This window comes from Pseudophryne corroboree, chromosome 5 (assembly GCF_028390025.1).
Source record: "Pseudophryne corroboree isolate aPseCor3 chromosome 5, aPseCor3.hap2, whole genome shotgun sequence".
NCBI lineage: Eukaryota > Metazoa > Chordata > Amphibia > Anura > Myobatrachidae > Pseudophryne > Pseudophryne corroboree.
In genome coordinates this window covers 562,564,817-562,584,773 of record NC_086448.1, presented here as the reverse complement: position 1 = coordinate 562,584,773, position 19,957 = coordinate 562,564,817, and the positions used below count along the sequence as shown (strand labels likewise).

Sequence of the window (19,957 nt, the reverse complement as noted above, 5' to 3'; positions counted from 1 at the left end):
ACACAATATTGCTGGCGTTGTCCGATGCCACAAATCCACAGGAGAGTCCAATTGGGGTAAGCCATTCCGCGATGATCTTCCTCAGTTGCCGTAAGAGGTTTTCAGCTGTGTGCGTATTCTGGAAAGCGGTGATACAAAGCGTAGCCTGCCTAGGAAAGAGTTGGCGTTTGCAAGATGCTGCTACTGGTGCCGCCGCTGCTGTTCTTGCGGCGGGAGTCCATACATCTACCCAGTGGGCTGTCACAGTCATATAGTCCTGACCCTGCCCTGCTCCACTTGTCCACATGTCCGTGGTTAAGTGGACATTGGGTACAACTGCATTTTTTAGGACACTGGTGAGTCTTTTTCTGACGTCCGTGTACATTCTCGGTATCGCCTGCCTAGAGAAGTGGAACCTAGATGGTATTTGGTAACGGGGGCACACTGCCTCAATAAATTGTCTAGTTCCCTGTGAACTAACGGCGGATACCGGACGCACGTCTAACACCAAAATAGTTGTCAAGGACTCAGTTATCCGCTTTGCAGTAGGATGACTGCTGTGATATTTCATCTTCCTCGCAAAGGACTGTTGAACAGTCAATTGCTTACTGGAAGTAGTACAAGTGGGCTTACGACTTCCCCTCTGGGATGACCATCGACTCCCAGCGGCAACAACAGCAGCGCCAGCAGCAGTAGGCGTTACACGCAAGGATGCATCGGAGGAATCCCAGGCAGGAGAGGACTCGTCAGACTTGCCAGTGACATGGCCTGCAGGACTATTGGCATTCCTGGGGAAGGAGGAAATTGACACTGAGGGAGTTGGTGGGGTGGTTTGCGTGAGCTTGGTTACAAGAGGAAGGGATTTACTGGTCAGTGGACTGCTTCCGCTGTCACCCAAAGTTTTTGAACTTGTCACTGACTTATTATGAATGCGCTGCAGGTGACGTATAAGGGAGGATGTTCCGAGGTGGTTAACGTCCTTACCCCTACTTATTACAGCTTGACAAAGGGAACACACGGCTTGACACCTGTTGTCCGCATTTCTGGTGAAATACCTCCACACCGAAGAGCTGATTTTTTTGGTATTTTCACCTGGCATGTCAACGGCCATATTCCTCCCACGGACAACAGGTGTCTCCCCGGGTGCCTGACTTAAACAAACCACCTCACCATCAGAATCCTCCTGGTCAATTTCCTCCCCAGCGCCAGCAACACCCATATCCTCCTCATCCTGGTGTACTTCAACACTGACATCTTCAATCTGACTATCAGGAACTGGACTGCGGGTGCTCCTTCCAGCACTTGCAGGGGGCATGCAAATAGTGGAAGGCGCATGCTCTTCACGTCCAGTGTTGGGAAGGTCAGGCATCGCAACCGACACAATTGGACTCTCCTTGTGGATTTGGGATTTCAAAGAACGCACAGTTCTTTGCGGTGCTTTTGCCAGCTTGAGTCTTTTCAGTTTTCTAGCGAGAGGCTGAGTGCTTCCATCCTCATGTGAAGCTGAACCACTAGCCATGAACATAGGCCAGGGCCTCAGCCGTTCCTTGCCACTCCGTGTGGTAAATGGCATATTGGCAAGTTTACGCTTCTCCTCCGACAATTTTATTTTAGGTTTTGGAGTCCTTTTTTTTTCTGATATTTGGTGTTTTGGATTTGACATGCTCTGTACTATGACATTGGGCATCGGCCTTGGCAGACGACGTTGCTGGCATTTCATCGTCTCGGCCATGACTAGTGGCAGCAGCTTCAGCACGAGGTGGAAGTGGATCTTGATCTTTCCCTAATTTTGGAACCTCAACATTTTTGTTCTCCATATTTTATAGGCAGAACTAAAAGGCACCTCAGGTAAACAATGGAGATGGATGGATTGGATACTAGTATACAATTATGGACGGACTGCCACGGTTAGGTGGTATAAAAAAACCACGGTTAGGTGGTATATAATACAATTATGGATGGACGGACTGCCTGCCGAGTGCCGACACAGAGGTAGCCACAGCCGTGAACTACCGCACTGTACACTGGTTGATAAAGAGATAGTAGTATACTCGTAACAACTAGTATGACGACGGTATAAAGAATGAAAAAAAAACCACGGTTAGGTGGTATATATTATAATACAATTATGGTTGGACGGACTGCCTGCCGAGTGCCGACACAGAGGTAGCCACAGCCGTGAACTACCGCACTGTACACTGGTTGATAAAGAGATAGTAGTATACTCGTAACAACTAGTATGACGACGGTATAAAGAATGAAAAAAAAACCACGGTTAGGTGGTATATATTATAATACAATTATGGTTGGACGGACTGCCTGCCGAGTGCCGACACAGAGGTAGCCACAGCCGTGAACTACCGCACTGTACACTGGTTGATAAAGAGATAGTAGTATACTCGTAACAACTAGTATGACGACGGTATAAAGAATGAAAAAAAAACCACGGTTAGGTGGTATATATTATAATACAATTATGGATGGACGGACTGCCTGCCGAGTGCCGACACAGAGGTAGCCACAGCCGTGAACTACCGCACTGTACACTGGTTGATAAAGAGATAGTAGTATACTCGTAACAACTAGTATGACGACGGTATAAAGAATGAAAAAAAAAACCACGGTTAGGTGGTATATAATACAATTATGGTTGGACGGACTGCCTGCCGAGTGCCGACACAGAGGTAGCCACAGCCGTGAACTACCGCACTGTACACTGGTTGATAAAGAGATAGTAGTATACTCGTAACAACAACTAGTATGACGACGGTATAAAGAATGAAAAAAAAACCACGGTTAGGTGGTATATATTATAATACAATTATGGATGGACGGACTGCCTGCCGAGTGCCGACACAGAGGTAGCCACAGCCGTGAACTACCGCACTGTACTGTGTCTGCTGCTAATATAGACTGGTTGATAAAGAGATAGTATACAATACTACTAATATACTGGTGGTCAGGCACTGGTCACCACTAGTCACACTGGCAGTGGCACTCCTGCAGCAAAAGTGTGCACTGTTTAATTTTAATATAATATTATTTATCATGTACTCCTGGCTCCTGCTATAACAACCTGCAGTGCTCCCCAGTCTCCCCCACAATTATAAGCTTTATATACAATACATTGATGTGCAGCACACTGGGCTGAGCAGTGCACACAGACTGAGTCACTGTGTGACTGTGTATCGTTTTTTTCAGGCAGAGAACGGATATATTAAATAAAACAAACAACTGCACTGTCTCTGGTGGTCACTGGTCACTGTGGTCGTCAGTCACTAAACTCTGTCTGCACTCTCTTCTAATCTACAGTATCACAGCAATCTCTCTCTCTCTCTCTCTTCTAAATCTAATCTAAATGGAGAGGACGCCAGCCACGTCCTCTCCCTATCAATCTCAATGCACGTGTGAAAATGGCGGCGACGCGCGGCTCCTTATATAGAATCCGAGTCTCGCGAGAATCCGACAGCGTCATGATGACGTTCGGGCGCGCTCGGGTTAACCGAGCAAGGCGGGAAGATCCGAGTCGCTCGGACCCGTGAAAAAAAAAGTGAAGTTCGTGCGGGTTCGGATTCAAAGAAACCGAACCCGCTCATCTCTACTGCTTAGAAGCAGGAGCACCCAGCTTGTTGGGTGCATACAGGATAAACAGCGAGTCAGTTGTTCTGACTCCAGCCGTCCTGGAACATAAATTTTCAGGGCCCTGACTACGTCCAGCAACTTGGAATCCTCCAAGTCCCTAGTAGCCGCAGGCACCACAATAGGTTGGTTCAAGTGAAAAGCTGAGACCACCTTCGGGAGAAACTGAGGACGAGTCCTCAATTCTGCCCTATCCATCTGGAAAATCAGATAAGGGCTTTTTCAAGACAAAGCCGCCAAATCTGAAACCCGCCTGGCCGAAGCCAGGGCCAACAGTATGACCACTTTCCACGTGAGATATTTTAATTCCACAGTCTTAAGTGGTTCGAACCAATGTGATTTCAGGAATGCCAAAACCACATTGAGATCCCAAGGTGCCACTGGGGGCACAAAAGGAGGCTGAATATGCAGAACTCCTTTGACAAAAGTCTGAACTTCAGACAGTGAAGCCAGTTCTTTCTGGAAGAAAATCGACAGAGCCGAAATCTGGACCTTGATGGACCCCAATTTGAGGCCCAACGTCACCCCTGCTTGCAGAAAGTGTAGGAATCGACCCAGTTGAAATTCCTCCTTCGGGGCCTTCATGGCCTCACACCAAGCAACATATTTCCGCCAAATGTGGTAATAATGTCTTGCGGTGACATCCTTCCTGGCTTTGATCAGGGTAGGGATGACTTCCTCCGGAATACCCTTTTCCTTTAGGATCCGGTGTTCAACCGCCATGCCGTCAAACGCAGCCGCGGTAAGTCTTGGAACAGACAGGGTCCCTGCTGCAGCAGGTCTTGTCTGAGCGGCAGAGGCCAAGGGTCCTCTGCCAGCATCTCTTGAAGTTCCGGGTACCAAGCTCTTCTTGGCCAATCCGGAACCATGAGTATGGTTTTCACTCCTCTCAGTCTTATTATTCTCAGCACCCTGGGTATGAGAGGTAGAGGAGGAAACACATAAACCGACTGGTACACCCACGGTGTCACTAGAGCGTCCACAGCGATCGCCTGAGGGTCCCTTGACCTGGCGCAATATCTTTTCAACTTTTTGTTGAGGCGGGACGCCATCATGTCCACCCGTGGTCATTCCCAACGGTTTACCCGCAATTGGAAAACTTCTGGAAGAAGTCCCCATTCTCCCAGGTGTAGGTCGCCCATCGGAGAATCCTTGTGGCTTCTGCCATCGCCATCCTGCTTCTTGTGCCGCCCTGTCTGTTTACATGGGCGACCGCCGTGATGTTGTCTGAATGGATCAGCACCGGCTGGTTCTGAAGCAGGGCCTTGCTTGGCTTAGGGCATTGTAAATGGACCTTAGCTCCAGAATAATTATGTGAAGCGAAATCTCCTTGGAAATTTCTTCCCTGTGTGACTGCACCCCAGCCCCGAAGGCTGGCCTCCGTGGTCACCAGGACCCAGTCCTGTATTCCGAATCTGCGGCCCTCTAGTAGATGAGCCCTCTGCAGCCACCACAGCAGCGACACCCTGTTTCTTGCCGACAGGGTTATCCGCTGTTGTATCTGTAGATGGGACCCGGACCATTTGTCCCACAGGTCCCACTGGAACGTCCTTGCGTGGAACCTTCTGAATGGAATTATGCTTCATACGAAGCTACCATTTTTTCCAGGACTTGTGTGCTTCCACTGGAAGAAACACTCTTTTCTGGTCTGTGTCCAGAATCATTCCCAGGAACAGAAGACGTGTCGTCGGGACCAGCTGTGACTTTGGAATATTGAGAATCCAGTCGTGCTGTTGAAGCACTTCCCGAGAGAGTGCTACCCCTACTACCAACTGTTCTTTGGACCTCGCCTTTATCAGGAGATCGTCCAAGTACGGATAATAAAAACGTCCTTCTTGCGAAGGAGTATCATCATTTCGGCCGTTACCTTGGTAAAGACCTTCGGTGCCGTGGACAACTCCAACGGCAGCGTCTGGAACTGATAGTGACAGTCCTGTACCACACATCTGAGGTACTCCTGGTGAGGAGGGTAAATGGGGACATGCAGGTACGCATCCTTGATGTCCAGGGAGACCCTGTAATCCCCCTCGTCCAGGCTCGTAATAACCACCCTGAGCGATTCCATCTCGAACTTGAATCTTCTGATATAAAAGTTCAAGTATTTTAATTTTAAGATGGGTCTCACCGAACCGTTCTGTTTCGGTACCACAACCATTGTGGAATAGTAACCCCTTCCTTGCTGAAGGAGGGGCACCTTGACAATCACTTGTTGTGATTATAGTGTTGAATAGCCACCAACACCGCCTCCCTGGCAGAGGGAGGTGCCGGTAAGGCAGATTTTAGGAAACGGCGGGGGGAAGAACGTCTCGAACTCCAGCCTGTACCCCTGAGATACTACTTGAAGGACCCAGGGATCCATGTGAGAGAGCCCACTGGGCGCTGAAATCTCTGAGACGGGCCCCCACCGTACCAGGGTTCGCCTGAGCAGCCCCAGCGTCATGCTGTGGACTTACCGGATGCAGTAAAGACTTCTGCTCTTGGGAACTAGCTGTGCGCTGCAGCTTTTTCCTCTACCTTTGCCTCTCGGCAGAAAGGATGAGCCTCTAGCCCTCATGCTTTTCTGGGGCCGAAAGGACTGTACTTGATGATACGGTGCTTTCTTTTGTTGTGGGGTAGCCTGTGGCAAAAAAGTCGATTTCCCAGCAGTAGCTGTGGAAACGAGGTCTGAAAGACCATCCCCAAACAGTTTTACCCCCTTATAGGGCAAAACTTCCATGTGCCGATTCGAGTCGGCATCGCCTGACCATTGCCGAGTCCATAACCCCCGTCTGGCGGCAATGGACCTAGCGCTTATTTTTGATGCCAGCCGGCAAATATCCCTCTGTGCATCACGCATGTATAAGACCACGTCTTTTATATGCTCTATTGTCAGCAAAATATTGTCCCTATCCATAGTTATTTTCCGACAGGGAATCTGACCACGCAGCGGGAGCACTGCACATCCATGCCGAAGCAATGGCTGGTCGCAATATAATGCCCGAGTGTGTGACTATATCTCTCAGGGTAACCCCCTGCTTTTTATCAGCAGGTTCCTTCAGGGCGGCCGTATCCGGAGACGGTAGTGCCACCTTTTCTGATAAGCGTGTAAGCGCTGTATCTACCCTATGGGGTGTTTCCCAACGTGACCTATCCTCTGGCGGGAAAGGGTACGCTGCCAATAACCGTTTCGAAATTATCAATTTCTTACCGGGGGAAGACCACGCTTCCTCACACACCTCATTTAATTTCTCAGATGCAGGAAAAACTACTGGTAGTTTTCTGTCACTAAACATAATACCCTTTTATGTGGTACCTGGGGTATTATCATAAATGTGTAATACATTTTTCATTGCCTCAATCATGTAACGGGTGGACCTATTTGGAGGGTACACTAGTCTCATCGTCGTCGACACTGGAGTCGGTATCCGTGTCGACATCTGTTTCTGCCATCTGAGGTAGCGGGCGTTTTTAGAGCCCCCCATGACATTTGAGACGCTGGAACAGGCACAAGCTGAGTAGCCGGCTGTTCTGTGTCGTCGACCTTTTGTGTAAGGAGTTGACACTTTCACGTAATCCTTCCATAAGTCCAACCACACCGGTGTCGATCCCGCAGGGGGTGACATCACATTTTACAGGCATTCGCTCCGCCTCCACATCATTATCCTCCTCATACATGTCGACACAGCCGTACCGACACACAGCATACACACAGGGAATGCTCTGACATAGGACAGGACCCCACAAAGCCCTTTGGGGAGACAGAGGGAGAGTATGCCAGCACACACCAGGGCGCTATATATCACAGGGATATCACATATAAAGAGTGTTTTCCCTTATAGCTGCCTATATATATTGTATACTGCGCCTAAATTGTGCCCCCCCTCTCTTTTTAACCCTTTCTGTAGTGTATTGACTGCAGGGGAGAGCCAGGGAGCTTCCCTCCAACGGAGCTGTGAGGGAAAAATGGCGCCAGTGTGCTGAAGGACATAGCTCCGCCCCTTTTTTGTGGACTTTCTCCCGCATTTTTATGGATTCTGGCAGGGGTTAAAAAGCACCTATATAGCCTCTGGGGCTATATATGGTGCCAGTTTGCCAGCCAAGGTGTCAGTATTGCTGCTCAGGGCGCCCCTCCCCCAGCGCCCTGCACCCATCAGTGACCGGAGTGTGAGGTGTGCATGAGGAGCAATGGCGCACAGCTGCAGTGCTGTGCGCTACCTTGGAGAAGACCGAAGTCTTCAGCCCCCGATTTTCCGGACCACCTTCTTGCTTCTGGCTCTGTAAGGGGGACGCCGGCGCGGCTCCGGGAACGGACGACGAGGTCGGGTCCTGTGTTCGATCCCTCTGGAGCTAATGGTGTCCAGTAGCCTAAGAAGCCCAAGCTACCACCACTTAGGTAGGTTCGCTTCTTCTCCCCTTAGTCCCTCGATGCAGTGAGCCTGTTGCCAGCAGGTCTCACTGAAAATAAAAAACCTAACAAACACTTTCTTCCTAGGAGCTCAGGAGAGCCCCTAGTGTGCATCCAGCTCAGCCGGGCACAGAAATCTAACTGAGGCTTGGAGGAGGGTCATAGGGGGAGGAGCCAGTGCACACCAGATAGTCCTAAATCTTTCTTTAGATGTGCCCAGTCTCCTGCGGAGCCGTCTATTCCCCATGGTCCTTACGGAGTCCCCAGCATCCACTAGGACGTCAGAGAAAAAAATAATATGGAAAGCAAGACCCATAAATAAAACAGACCAAAACAACACCAGCAAGCCTAGATTCCTGCAGTCGTGCGAGATGAGGTGCATTATCCCTACAGTGTAGAATACGGGAGAAGAGCCTGGCTCGTCCCCGCGGGTCCCGAGTAGCCGGGCCGCCGTAAAAGGCATACGACAATTTAAGTTAAGTTATAAATCTTTAAATTCTAAGGGCAGGGGAGGAGTATGTAGAGTTAATCCAGGAGGACCATATCTTCTCGTGTTTAGAAAGGGCATTATTTTTCATATAGATGTACCGATCCTTAAATACGGTGTCATTCATAAGGGCTCTAAATGCGGACATCTTAGGAGAGTGTGAAGCCATCCATGTCCGCGCAATTCACACCTTGGCGAGGGCGCATATGCTGCGAGCATACAAGTCCCCCCACTTAGTCCCAGGGTCAGTTCCCCCTACTCCCAGAATGCAAAATCCTGGAGTCAGCATGCCTCTCGGTATCCCCGTGTGTTCCAGAATCGACCCGACCCCAGCCCAGAACGCCTGCAAGGGTGGACACTCCCACACCAGGTGCCAGAATGATCCGTCAGCGGTCCCGCACTTAGGACAGGCGGCGGCGCCGCCGGCCCCAAATCTGGCCAGCCTGTTCGGAGTCATATATGACCTATGCAATATAAAAAGTTGGATTTGTTGGAACCGTAGTGATTTGGTGACTTGGCTCGGGTTCCCCAGTGCCATCTCCCAGTCCTCCACATCCATGGGGCCCACGTCACGCTCCCAGCGTTCCCGAAGGTTTAAGAGCGGGTCAGCGTGAATTGTTTTTAGAAGGTACGAGTAAGTGTAGGAGATCACCCTGACCCGACCCAATGAGCATAGAAAGGTCTTTATAGGGAAGGGGAGAAGCACCGGGGGGGAATCCCCGAACTGTGATTGTAAAGCGTGCCTGAGCTGTAAAAATCTATAAAAGTAAGAGTTCGGGAGACCAAACTCTTCCTTTAGTTGCTGAAAGGACTTCATTGTACCATTGTTGTACAACTGGAATGTGGAAGTTGCTGAGTACGGGGCCCACACCGCACCCCCCTCCAGAGACCCCAGTTCATGGAGTGATGCAGAGTGCCAAAGGGGAGTATCCGGGTCCATACTATCATACCCGAGCATACGTATCAAAGCCATCCAGATCTTCATGGCTTGAAAAACAATAGGAGGGGACAGCCGAGAGGCGCTCCCCCCCCACTAGAATCTGTGTCGGAGAAAGGTCCGGGTAGTAACATTGGAGAAACGCCCAGCACAGACCGGCCTCCTCTCCTCCCCGCAACCAGATACCGATGTGTGCCAGCTGGGCCGCATAGTAGTATAATTGGAAGTGAGGCAAGGCCAAGCCGCCATCAACTTTTTGTCTAGTGAGGGTATTTAACTTTATTCTAGGCCTTTTATTGGCCCATATCAGAGATGAAAATATACTATCTAATTTCTTAAAGAAGGCCGGGAATATGTATACAGGGGATTGCGAAAGAACATACAGTAGTTTGGGCAAAACTATCATCTTAATAAGGCCAACCCTACCTGTCATTGTCAGCGGGAGTTTACTCCAAGCCCCCGACTTGCGTACAATCAGCTGTACAAGTGGGTCAAGGTTCAAGGGTATAAAATCCGAGGGGGTCATTAGTAACCTGGATCCCAAGATATTTAAACTGGCCTGTCCAGCTCAGCGGTAGGGAAATCTTTGGGACCCGGGGAGGAGAGCCCAGAATGGGCATTATAAATGACTTCGACCAGTTGATGCGGAGACCAGAGAAGCCGCTAAAGGTCTCTATGACCTGCAACACTACAGGTGAATCCACACTGTAGTCGTGTAAAAAGAGTAATAGGTCGTCTGCATAAAGGGCTATTTTGTCGGTACATGGGCCCGTGTCAACTCCCCCAATGTCCGGGTGCGATCTGACCAAACAGGCCAAGGGTTCGATGGCTATGGCAAATAAGGCTGGGGAGAGGGGGCATCCCTGTCTGGTGCCCCGAGTCAGAGTAAAGGAGGAAGAAACATAGCCATTAACCAAGATCCTGGCGCGTGGGCTTTGATATAGCAATTTGATCCAACGTATAAATTTAGGGCCGAAGCCCATACATGTCATGACCACCCACAGATATGGCCATTCAACACTGTCAAATGCCTTAGCCGCATCTAAGGAAACCACAACCGCGTCCGAGGGGAAGTCATGGGGAGCCTGCAAAATAGTGTATAGCCTGCGCAAATTAATGGACGTGGATTTCCCTGGCATGAAGCCAGATTGATCCTGGTGTATTATAGATGTAATGACCAAGTTGAGCCAGAGTGCAAGGATTTTTGCCAGGATCTTGGCATCGGTAGGGACAAGGGAGATCGGCCTATAGGACTCCACTAGTTTGGGGTCCTTTCCAGGCTTTGGCAGTACTACAATTACAGCCTCGGACATTGAGGGAGGAAGTTGATTAGTGGTAAATATGTCTGTATACATCTCATGCAGCTTGGGACCAAAGAACTGTATGTATTGTTTATACAGCTCAGTGGGGATGTCATCGCTTCCGGGAGACTTGCCACTGGGAGACATACCCACCGCCGCAGTCACCTCCTCCAAAGTTAAGGGCGCGTCTAGAATATCCCTGGCCTCGGGGGAAAGCTTGGGAAGGGGTATGTTGGACAGGTACAGGTCTAGGTCCTCTGTGGAGCACGTCGACTGAGAATCATAGACCTCTTTAAAGTATGAAAAAAACATCTGCGCTATGTCGGGGGTATTATCTACTATGGAGCCGTCAGGGTCAGACATCTGCACTATCGTGGACCCAGGACGGTCATAGTGCACCAGATGGGCCAATAAACTACCCGGCCTGTCCGCCTGCATATATATATTGGTGGCCCTGAACAAAAGGGAGCGCGCATTTCTATCAGAGAGGTGAGCTAGCCAGGCCTCCTGAGCTAGTAGCCAACTTGCCTTTAGCGCAGAGGTTCCCTGAGCCAAGTAGTGGGTCTCTAGATCCCTATATTCTGATTCAAGCCTTCTCTCCGTCGCTCTGTACTCTATCTTGCAGGCAGCTATTTTGCCTATCAGCGTACCACGTAAATAAGCTTTGAATGCATCCCATATAACCGGTGTCGGGGCCGAGCCCACATTATCCGCAAAGAAGCCCTCCCACCTAGGCGGTAAATCCGGGCACTCTCCCAGCTGAGTCAGACAGGACGGGTGTAACTTCCAATAAGACTGTCCCCTCCGGCACTCCACATCGAGAGACAGTAACAGGGGCGAATGGTCGGACACCCCCCGTGCCTCATAATGAACATCCGTTATGTTAGGTAGGAGCATGGGTGAGACCAGGGCCAGGTCGATTCTGGAGAAAGAGCCATGTGTACCAGAGAAACATGAGTACTGCCTAAGCGTAGGGTAGCGAGCCCTCCAGACATCCACCCACTGCATGCTATCTATAAAATCCGCAAACTTAGATTGTGGTATAGACTGGCCACCCCCCGCCCCCGAATCACGAGAAGACCTCCATCTATCCAGAGAGGTATCCAGCACGTTGTTAAAATCCCCTATACAAATAACAGGAGTATGTGGAGAGGCAGCAATAAATGAGGCCGCCTTCTGCAGGACATCATACGAGAATGGGGGAGGAACATAAACAGACAAAATAAAGAAATTACGGTAGTTCAGCTTGCATTCCAGAAACACAAACCTACCATATGGATCCGTGTTTACCGTGATTAATTCAAACTGTACAGTTCTCTTTATCATGACTGACACCCCCCTGGAAGAGGAGTGAGAGGAATAGGAATGATACGCCAAGCCAACCCAAGGCCTGCGGAGCGACAATAGTCTATTCCCCTCCAAATGAGTTTCACTCAGACAGATAATATCCGGGCTATATTTCTTAATCATTTGAAATACTAAGGATCGCTTTACTTTATTATTAATGCCCCGGACATTCCATGCCAGAATCTTTAAGGCAGACATGTCGTCCGTTGTACCATCTGAGACACAGCGTGTAGAGACCCTACAGAGTGAGAAAGGAGCCCCCCCATCACCATTATCCAATTTTCCATCTGCCCGTACACAGTACCATCCCTGGGACCATATCGCCCGCAGGCCCCGGGCCCCGAGCCAAACCCCTCTAAATAGCACAACATCACCTCGCAGTTTGATAAATGGTCATATGAAAAACAAAAAACTGAAAAAAAAAGAAATAGGAAAACAACAGAAAAACAAACATCATCCCAACAACATCCCCCCTCCCCGTATACCTCCCCGAACTGTGGCATACACATATCTTAAACAGAACTCTAACCTTGGTGGTCTGAAAGCCTACGGCAGTGCTATGCGTAGCATACAGATTCAAACAAAACCCCCCAATGCGAAACCCAATGCGTAAGAGTCACTACCCAGCAAAGTCCAGAACAACTAGTACAGAAGGAAGCTCCCCGGACTTATACTTGCATATTGTAGGCCCATATAGAATGGACACTGGATGTCAGTCCGGAGCCATCTGGCAGGCAGCCAGGCCGCCGCCTCCCTCGGAGAACTGAAGTACTTAGTTTCCCCGTCCGCCACCACGAGCAGCCTGGAGGGGAACAGCATCGAATAGGGAAGATTCAGGTCCCGAAGACGCCACTTGATGGGCAGAAACTGGGCTCGATCCTTCTGTACATCCGCTGCGAAATCTGGAAATGCTGACACCCGAACACCATTTCGAAGCAGGGGGCCCTTCACGCGGCCCAGGCGCAGGACGGAGTCCCGGTCTTTGTAGTGCAGAAACTTGGCAATAAATGTTCGCGGAGGTGCACCCGGGGGCAGAGGCCGGAATGGCACCCGGTGCGCCCGTTCCACCACGAATTGAGGCGTAAAGGATTCAGCACCATACGCCTCTTTCAGCCAGGACTCCAGGAAATCCTCGGGATGTGCCCCCTCCTCCTTTTCAGGCAAGCCCACGAATCTCACGTTGTTTCTGCGAAGGCGTCCCTCCATATCCAGGAGTTTAGTTTGCATAGTCGAAACTTGCTGGGAGACAGCCGACACAGACCGCTGCAAGGGGCCAGTGAGGTCCTCTAGGTTGGAGACCCGCATCTCGGTTTTGCCCACTCTCTCTCGGATGCGCTGGACATCCTGGCGTAACAGTGATAAATCGCACTGCACCTTCTCCATTTTATCCGACAGGCGTTGTTCGCTGGCCGCTATGGCCTCCAGGAGTTGTTGAATGGAAGGAGCAGACGGCTGCATGTCCACACCCGTATCGGCCCCGGCCGGGGGAACGGGTCGGGTAGGAGAGGATTGCGTCGGCTGGGTGGGAGGCTGACGGGCGAACCTCTCCAATTTAGCCGCCGCCGCGCTTTGACCACCCCTCACCATAATATCAATGTTCAAGCAGCACGCAAAGCCCAGGTATTCAGTGTCAGGAGGTTTAGCAAAGAACAGTGATTGCAGTGTCAGCAATGCACCAGAGCCCCAGGCGTCTTGTAGTGGAGCAGAGGGGGGATGGGGACCAGGGGGACCCAAGAGGAGGTGTTATAATATAATATAGGCTGGGTGCTGAGAGAAGAACAGGGCAGCGTGTCCTGTGTCCCTCTATCCAGCCCTGCAGCTCCTGCAAGTTCCCAGAGCAGTGCAGTGCAGAAAGGGTAAAGCAGGGAGGAACTTCCAAAATGGCCGCCGGGCCCACTGCCTCACCTCCCTCACCTCCCTCACACGGATCTCGGGCTCCAGGGGACAGTAGCAGCCAGGTATGGGATTCAGGTGGTGCAAGGGGAGGGCGCCGCTCACCCCACGTCGCCGGCAGCGGCAATCTTCGCCGCGGGTCCGCGTCCGTGCGCGCCCGCGGCAGTGTCCCGCAAATCGAGGCCGGGGATGTGCTGGCGGCCTAGGCCTGAGAACCAGGCGGCGGCCGGCGCCGGCCGGAGACACAGGCAGGAGTTTCACAGCAATGCCCGCCGCCTAGGAGCCGTAGAAAGCAGGTTTAGGGGAGCCCAAGGAGTTGAAAAGGATTAATAATCCGGGGAGCTCCTGTGTCCTGCTTCCTACCCGCTTGCCGCCGTGGCCACGCCCATTGCTGATGTATTTTTAATGCATTTTTTGTTACTTGCATTTGAACAGGAGACATAACACTATACCTGCTATACAGTATTACAGTATAGGGTATTTTATAAGAAATCAAACCTGACAGCAATTGTATTTTTCCTATCAAAACCTGGATGAGAACATGCGTTTCTGAGAGTAACTACAAAATGACGTAAACATAAAGCATATACCTGTATGCAGAGCTGAATGCATTTTGAGATGTTTCCGACTCAGCATATGGTGGTAAATATGCTAATTTACATGAGGGTTTGTAGAGCCTATCGTTTGATGCACATGCATCCATCTAGATTACAGTTTGAAACCTCTAATAATGGGATTTATATCCAATTGGTAATTATTATGAAGTCCAGAAAATGATTGCAACTTGGGTTTTCAAATAAAATATCACTCCTTTAAAATGATCACAAATGTACACTGTTAAGCAGCCTGGCTGAACCCTGCAGGCATTTTTACAGGGTATACTACGAATGGGGGAATAGTTGTCAGTATACTGTAGGGCCGGGATCCCGGCGCCGGTATGCTGAGCGCCCGGGTCCCAACAGCCGGTATATGGAGTGCCACCCATTTTGACAGGATAGTAGCATTACCTTGTCACTGGAGGGATAAAAAATATAGTACTGGGATCAGGAACAGCAGAATCAGAAATAGGAAAGTAGAACCTACCTTGGTTGGGACTCTTGCTGTTAGTATAAAGGCTCGACATGATGCTAGCACCTGCAAAATATAAATGACAAAGACATTATATATAACAGAAAACTTTTGAGGAATGTTCTATGTTCTTTTTAGTCATAGGATTTAGTATATATGTTTGGTCAGCCTTGTTGTAAGGCTGACCAAACATATATGATTTCTTACCCACAGGATGAGCAATTGTTTTTACAATGTGAAAAAGTTAGTAGGTGCAATACAAAAGCCTCCACTTGATGGACATAGGTTAGCAGAATAAAGAAAACAGCCCCATACCAGCGGCTCAGAAACGCGTCAAGCACCGCCAACCATCGCTGTTTGTTGAGCCCTGCAGACACATCCACAGTCTTAGCCGCTATAAGCCATACCTCCCAACATGACCCTCTCCAGGAGGGACACAATGCTCTGCTCCTGGACTTCCCTCTCAGTGTATGATTGCTGACACCTGTGGCGAACAGGTAATGGATGAGAAAGGTGTTTCACCACAGGTGATGGCAAGCATGCATTAAGAGAGAAGTCCAGGAGCAGAGCATTCTGTCCCTCCTGGAGAGGGTCGTGTTGGGAGGTATGGCTACAAGCTGCTGTCAGCTCATCCCCCGTTAGCTCTGACCCACCGCTCTGAACTGTCCGGGTAGCCGGCATCCGGCGTCAGGAGGGAAGACCGCACGGTCCGCTCACAACTGAGGCTGGGGTAAGCGCTACTCATCCACAGACTGTTGATTGCCAGTGGACGAAAGCAAGATTTTCAAGCTTATACCACGATTGTGCTTTGCACTAAGCCACCCCATTACAGCCTCAATAATATTGGTGTGTTACCCACCGGTGATTTATAATGGAGCATGCCATGTTTTTTAACTGACAGAGCATATTATTAATTCAATGGGAAACAGCTGACAAGCAATCCAAATTAAGCTATTAGTCAACAGACTTTGCATACATTTCAGCTACCTGTGGAATTACAGCATCTGAAAAAAATGCTGTACAAAGTATTGTTACAAATTAACAAAGAGAGTATCAATATTTGGATATAATGGGGGAGATTCAAATGTTTGAAAAGTCGGTTGGGTGTCTGTTTTTTCCCTGTCTATTAGATAGGAAAAAACAGACTCCCAACTGACTTTTCAAACATTTGAATCTCCCCAATGTGTTCCTTCTCCAGTTAAAGGATACAATTGATTAATTCTCAGTGCTGGGTCTGCAGACCGTTCAGAGGCTCTTTAGAGAGTTTCATTTTATATTGTTTTATATTAGTGTATATTTTATTGTTTTTTTGTTTTTTTTAAATATGATAGTGTGAATATGAGAATATATGCAAAATATTTATAATAAACTGAATTGCATGATACTTTCATGGACAGCGCTTCCTCTTTTTCCTTTTTAGCAGAATAAAAATAGATGGTGCAAAACGGTGTGATGATGCATTTGCAAGGGAGAGATATTTTAAAAAGTTGATGGGAGAACTCACGCACCATTAGGCAATTTGTTAGATTTGGGTGGGTTATTTTTTTCTGTGCAGGGTAAATACTGGCTGCTTTATTTTTACACTACAATTTAGATTTCAATTTGAACACACCCCACCCACATCTAACTCTCTCTGCACATGTTATATCTGCCACACCTGTAGTGCACATGGTTTTGCCCAACTGCTAACAAATTTGCTGCTGCGATCAACTCTGAATTACCCCCATTGAGCGATATCGTTTGCGGTATGGCTCAGTGTTGCTGCGATCAACTCTGAATTAGGCCCAATGACGTCACTCTGCTGCCAGCCCTAACATGCAATTTTGGCCGACATAGCCAAAACTGAGCTGCAAGCACAGGCGACAGAGGGGGTCGTAAACTACCCCCAGGAGCGCACATCGGCTGCCGTTTGCAGCATACACACTGTGCGACATTTTAGTCAATATCGCTCAGAAGGGGGAAAATAACTTCCACAGTATTTAGACAGCAGGTATACTTTAGTGCTTTCAGGGACATGTTACATCACATTTACAAAGAATGTGTGAAATGAAATGAGCTTACTATTTAATTGAATGGGGGATGCTAATGGGTGGGTGGTTTTAATAACGATGACAGCAGTTTGAAAAGAACCCACGTTACTGGTATAATGCAGACTGCTGTATTGGGAAAGAGCTTTGAAGGGCTATTTTCAGCGTATTCCTTCCAAAACTAATGGATTAAATCTAACAATAAACAGGGCATCGTTTAATAAAACAGTGTAACCTCTATGATATAAAATGGGCATCATTTTTTCCACCACACAGTTTTAGAAAGCAAAGGAATCCCAATTTGTAATTGTTAGTAAACCAAAGCCAATCAGTAATGTGGAAAATTTACCATGACACATATCAGTATTGTAATGACAGGCAACATCCTTATCTTGAATGTCTTACTTAAAATTATATTTTTTGCCCCGTAGGGAGAAAAAAAAAAGTCAACAGAATGAAAAATCAGGTTCAGTCAAATTGAAAGGCTTACGCATACTAAAAGGGCAATTCAATTTATCACTGGCTTTACACTTCACTCAGGGTGGCTGCTGCAGCTGAATAAATTGCTTTCTGCAAATACTGAGGCTTGCATTGAACATCAGGTGACACTCAGCCTCACCTCAGAAAGCACTCTCCAGGCATTTCACCTCTGAGGTTAAACCATGAAACGTGACCAAATGTTTAAAAAATATGCACTCAGTAATTGCTGCTAATTTGCAGGATTCTTCCTCGAAGAAAATACATTAACGAACACAATAGCAGACAGTAAGAAAGTGATATGGCTGAGACATTAAAATCTGACCATAAAGGCTATTACCTATTCTATTTACATTTTTAAAGAACACGTTTCACTCACTGCAGAAGAAATCATGGCAGTAAGGCAATCATTCTCTATTCAAGGCTGAGGCACTGAAAAGAATCTTGGGCCCTGGTGAGTCTGTATCTTGGGCCCTCCCCGCAAGCTGCGCTTATAGGCTTCAGAAAAGCCGACAGTTTACCCACGGCCTAAATGACGTGTAAATGTGCCGGCCAAAAGGAAGCTATTGGCTTGCTCATAATCCAGCTCCAGTGTGACCACAGATGGGCAGATGAGTACAGAGTGGCTGATTCGGAGGTGGATGCTATTCACAAAGACGCCGCATCTTTGTACAAAAACCGCAGGAGATATCTTAGGTAAAAGACGACGTTCGACGATGCAGCATCGGATCATCTGCGTGAATACCGGTCATCTGAGTATTACTGAAGTTACTCAGGATGTCATGTGAATTTGCGCTGTGGAGCCAGTAAAGCCATACCACCCAACTTTAGGTCAGAAAAGTAGGGACACCAGCGCGCGCCCACCTGAAAAGGGGCATAGCCTATGGAAAAGGTGGCGTGGCTTTGCTGGAGGGCCTGCGATCGTGAGCTTCGCCCCGTTTTCGTCACTGAAGGGGCATGCCCAGCACTCTGTGAGCTGCTGGCATGCCCCTTCTCCTTCTGTCTCCACTGAATAGACGCTGTGCATTTACGCACAGTGTCTATTCACCGCTGCTGTTCTAAGCAGAGCAGCGAGTGCAGGAGCCTCCCAACTGCCCCTCCCCCCCACCGCAGGACCCTGCGGCCCGCGGGTGGGATAGCGGGACAGACCCCAAAAAACGGGACTGTCCCGCGAAAATCAGGTTGGGAGGTATGGTAAAGCCGTGTCTGAGGATACAGCCACTGGCTTCGGCACACCCAGAAAACGGGGCCAACACCGCTCCATTTTCTAGAGCAATGCTCTTCACTGTTCCCAAAAGCTATCTGCATATTAATTATGCTGTGGCTTCTGGAGCACTGTGAATGACATAGCAGACCCAGATCTGCACATACACAGTGTGGCTTCTGCACATGTGCAGATCTTAAAACATTGGAGATGTGTGTTAACATAGAATTAATGTATATATCTCAATCAGGCTCTGAGCTACGTCGACCTCTACTATAACTACCACCATGAGGCCCCCTAGGGACACCAGTGTAGGTTGTTTCTGTACCCATCAGACTCTCCCTATTTGCAAATGTGTTTACGGCAGACTAGATGGGCCAAGTGGTTCTTATCTGCCGGCAAATTTTCTATTTCTATGTTTTTATGATCTGTGATGCAGCTGGTCTCAGTCAATGATCAGCGGGGACCTCTCTGCACAGAGATGATGTCACCACGCAGTGCACCCCCAGCCTATCAGTGACTGAAAGCAATTTCATCATGGGACTAATATCATCTATTCTACAAGCAGCTGGGAGAGCTTGAGAGGACCAGTGTACACACTGGAGCAATATTGGGCAGATATTCAATCCGATTCGTCCGGAAAGGACATACAGGGCGATATGCGCAATATGCGTGAGCCTGCTGTCGCTAGCGACGTCGCCCCGTCAGCCCTGCTGCATGGCCAACCTTGTGATGATGCTAGCGATCTATTTCTAGGTAAATGAAGGACATACATGGTTGTAATGTGTACTCAGGATCGGATATGCCAACCCTCCTGAGAGGTAACAGGAGAGCAGCTAAGTAGATGTAGGTGTGCCACTGTAAGCAGCTATATTTAGCGGCGGCTACTGCCCCTGGGCTGCTGTGCCAACCTAAGACTGCAGGGGGAAGCTGGCCAGCAACTATAAAAATACATGTAAAGTTGTATGTAACATATGTACTGGCTTCCTTACCCGAGGATCAGCAGCACGCATGGGACACAGGCACATAGTGGTCAGCCTGTCTATCTTCAATAAGCCTGCCCACATTCTCCCATTGGCTGGTATCGCATATATGTGCTAGCTGCCTGGGTAAGGCAGCCAGCACATATATTATATACACATTTACATGTAGGTCTATATGTGCTGGCTGGCTCCTCTCTGCAATCTTTTTTCGGCGCTACAGGCCAGGGGTAG

At 48.9% G+C, this 19,957-nt stretch overlaps 1 protein-coding gene across 3 annotated transcripts in view; it reads right to left on the bottom strand.

The window, feature by feature from the left end:
* Nucleotides 1-19,957, bottom strand: part of CARMIL1 (capping protein regulator and myosin 1 linker 1) — a 581,945-nt gene that overhangs the window by 361,960 nt on the left and 200,028 nt on the right. For all 3 annotated transcript variants that reach the window (XM_063923281.1, XM_063923283.1, XM_063923284.1), the window contains one exon: nt 15,051-15,101. In XM_063923281.1, coding sequence (XP_063779351.1) covers nt 15,051-15,101 — 51 coding nt within the window. The remainder of the gene's footprint in view (nt 1-15,050; nt 15,102-19,957) is intronic.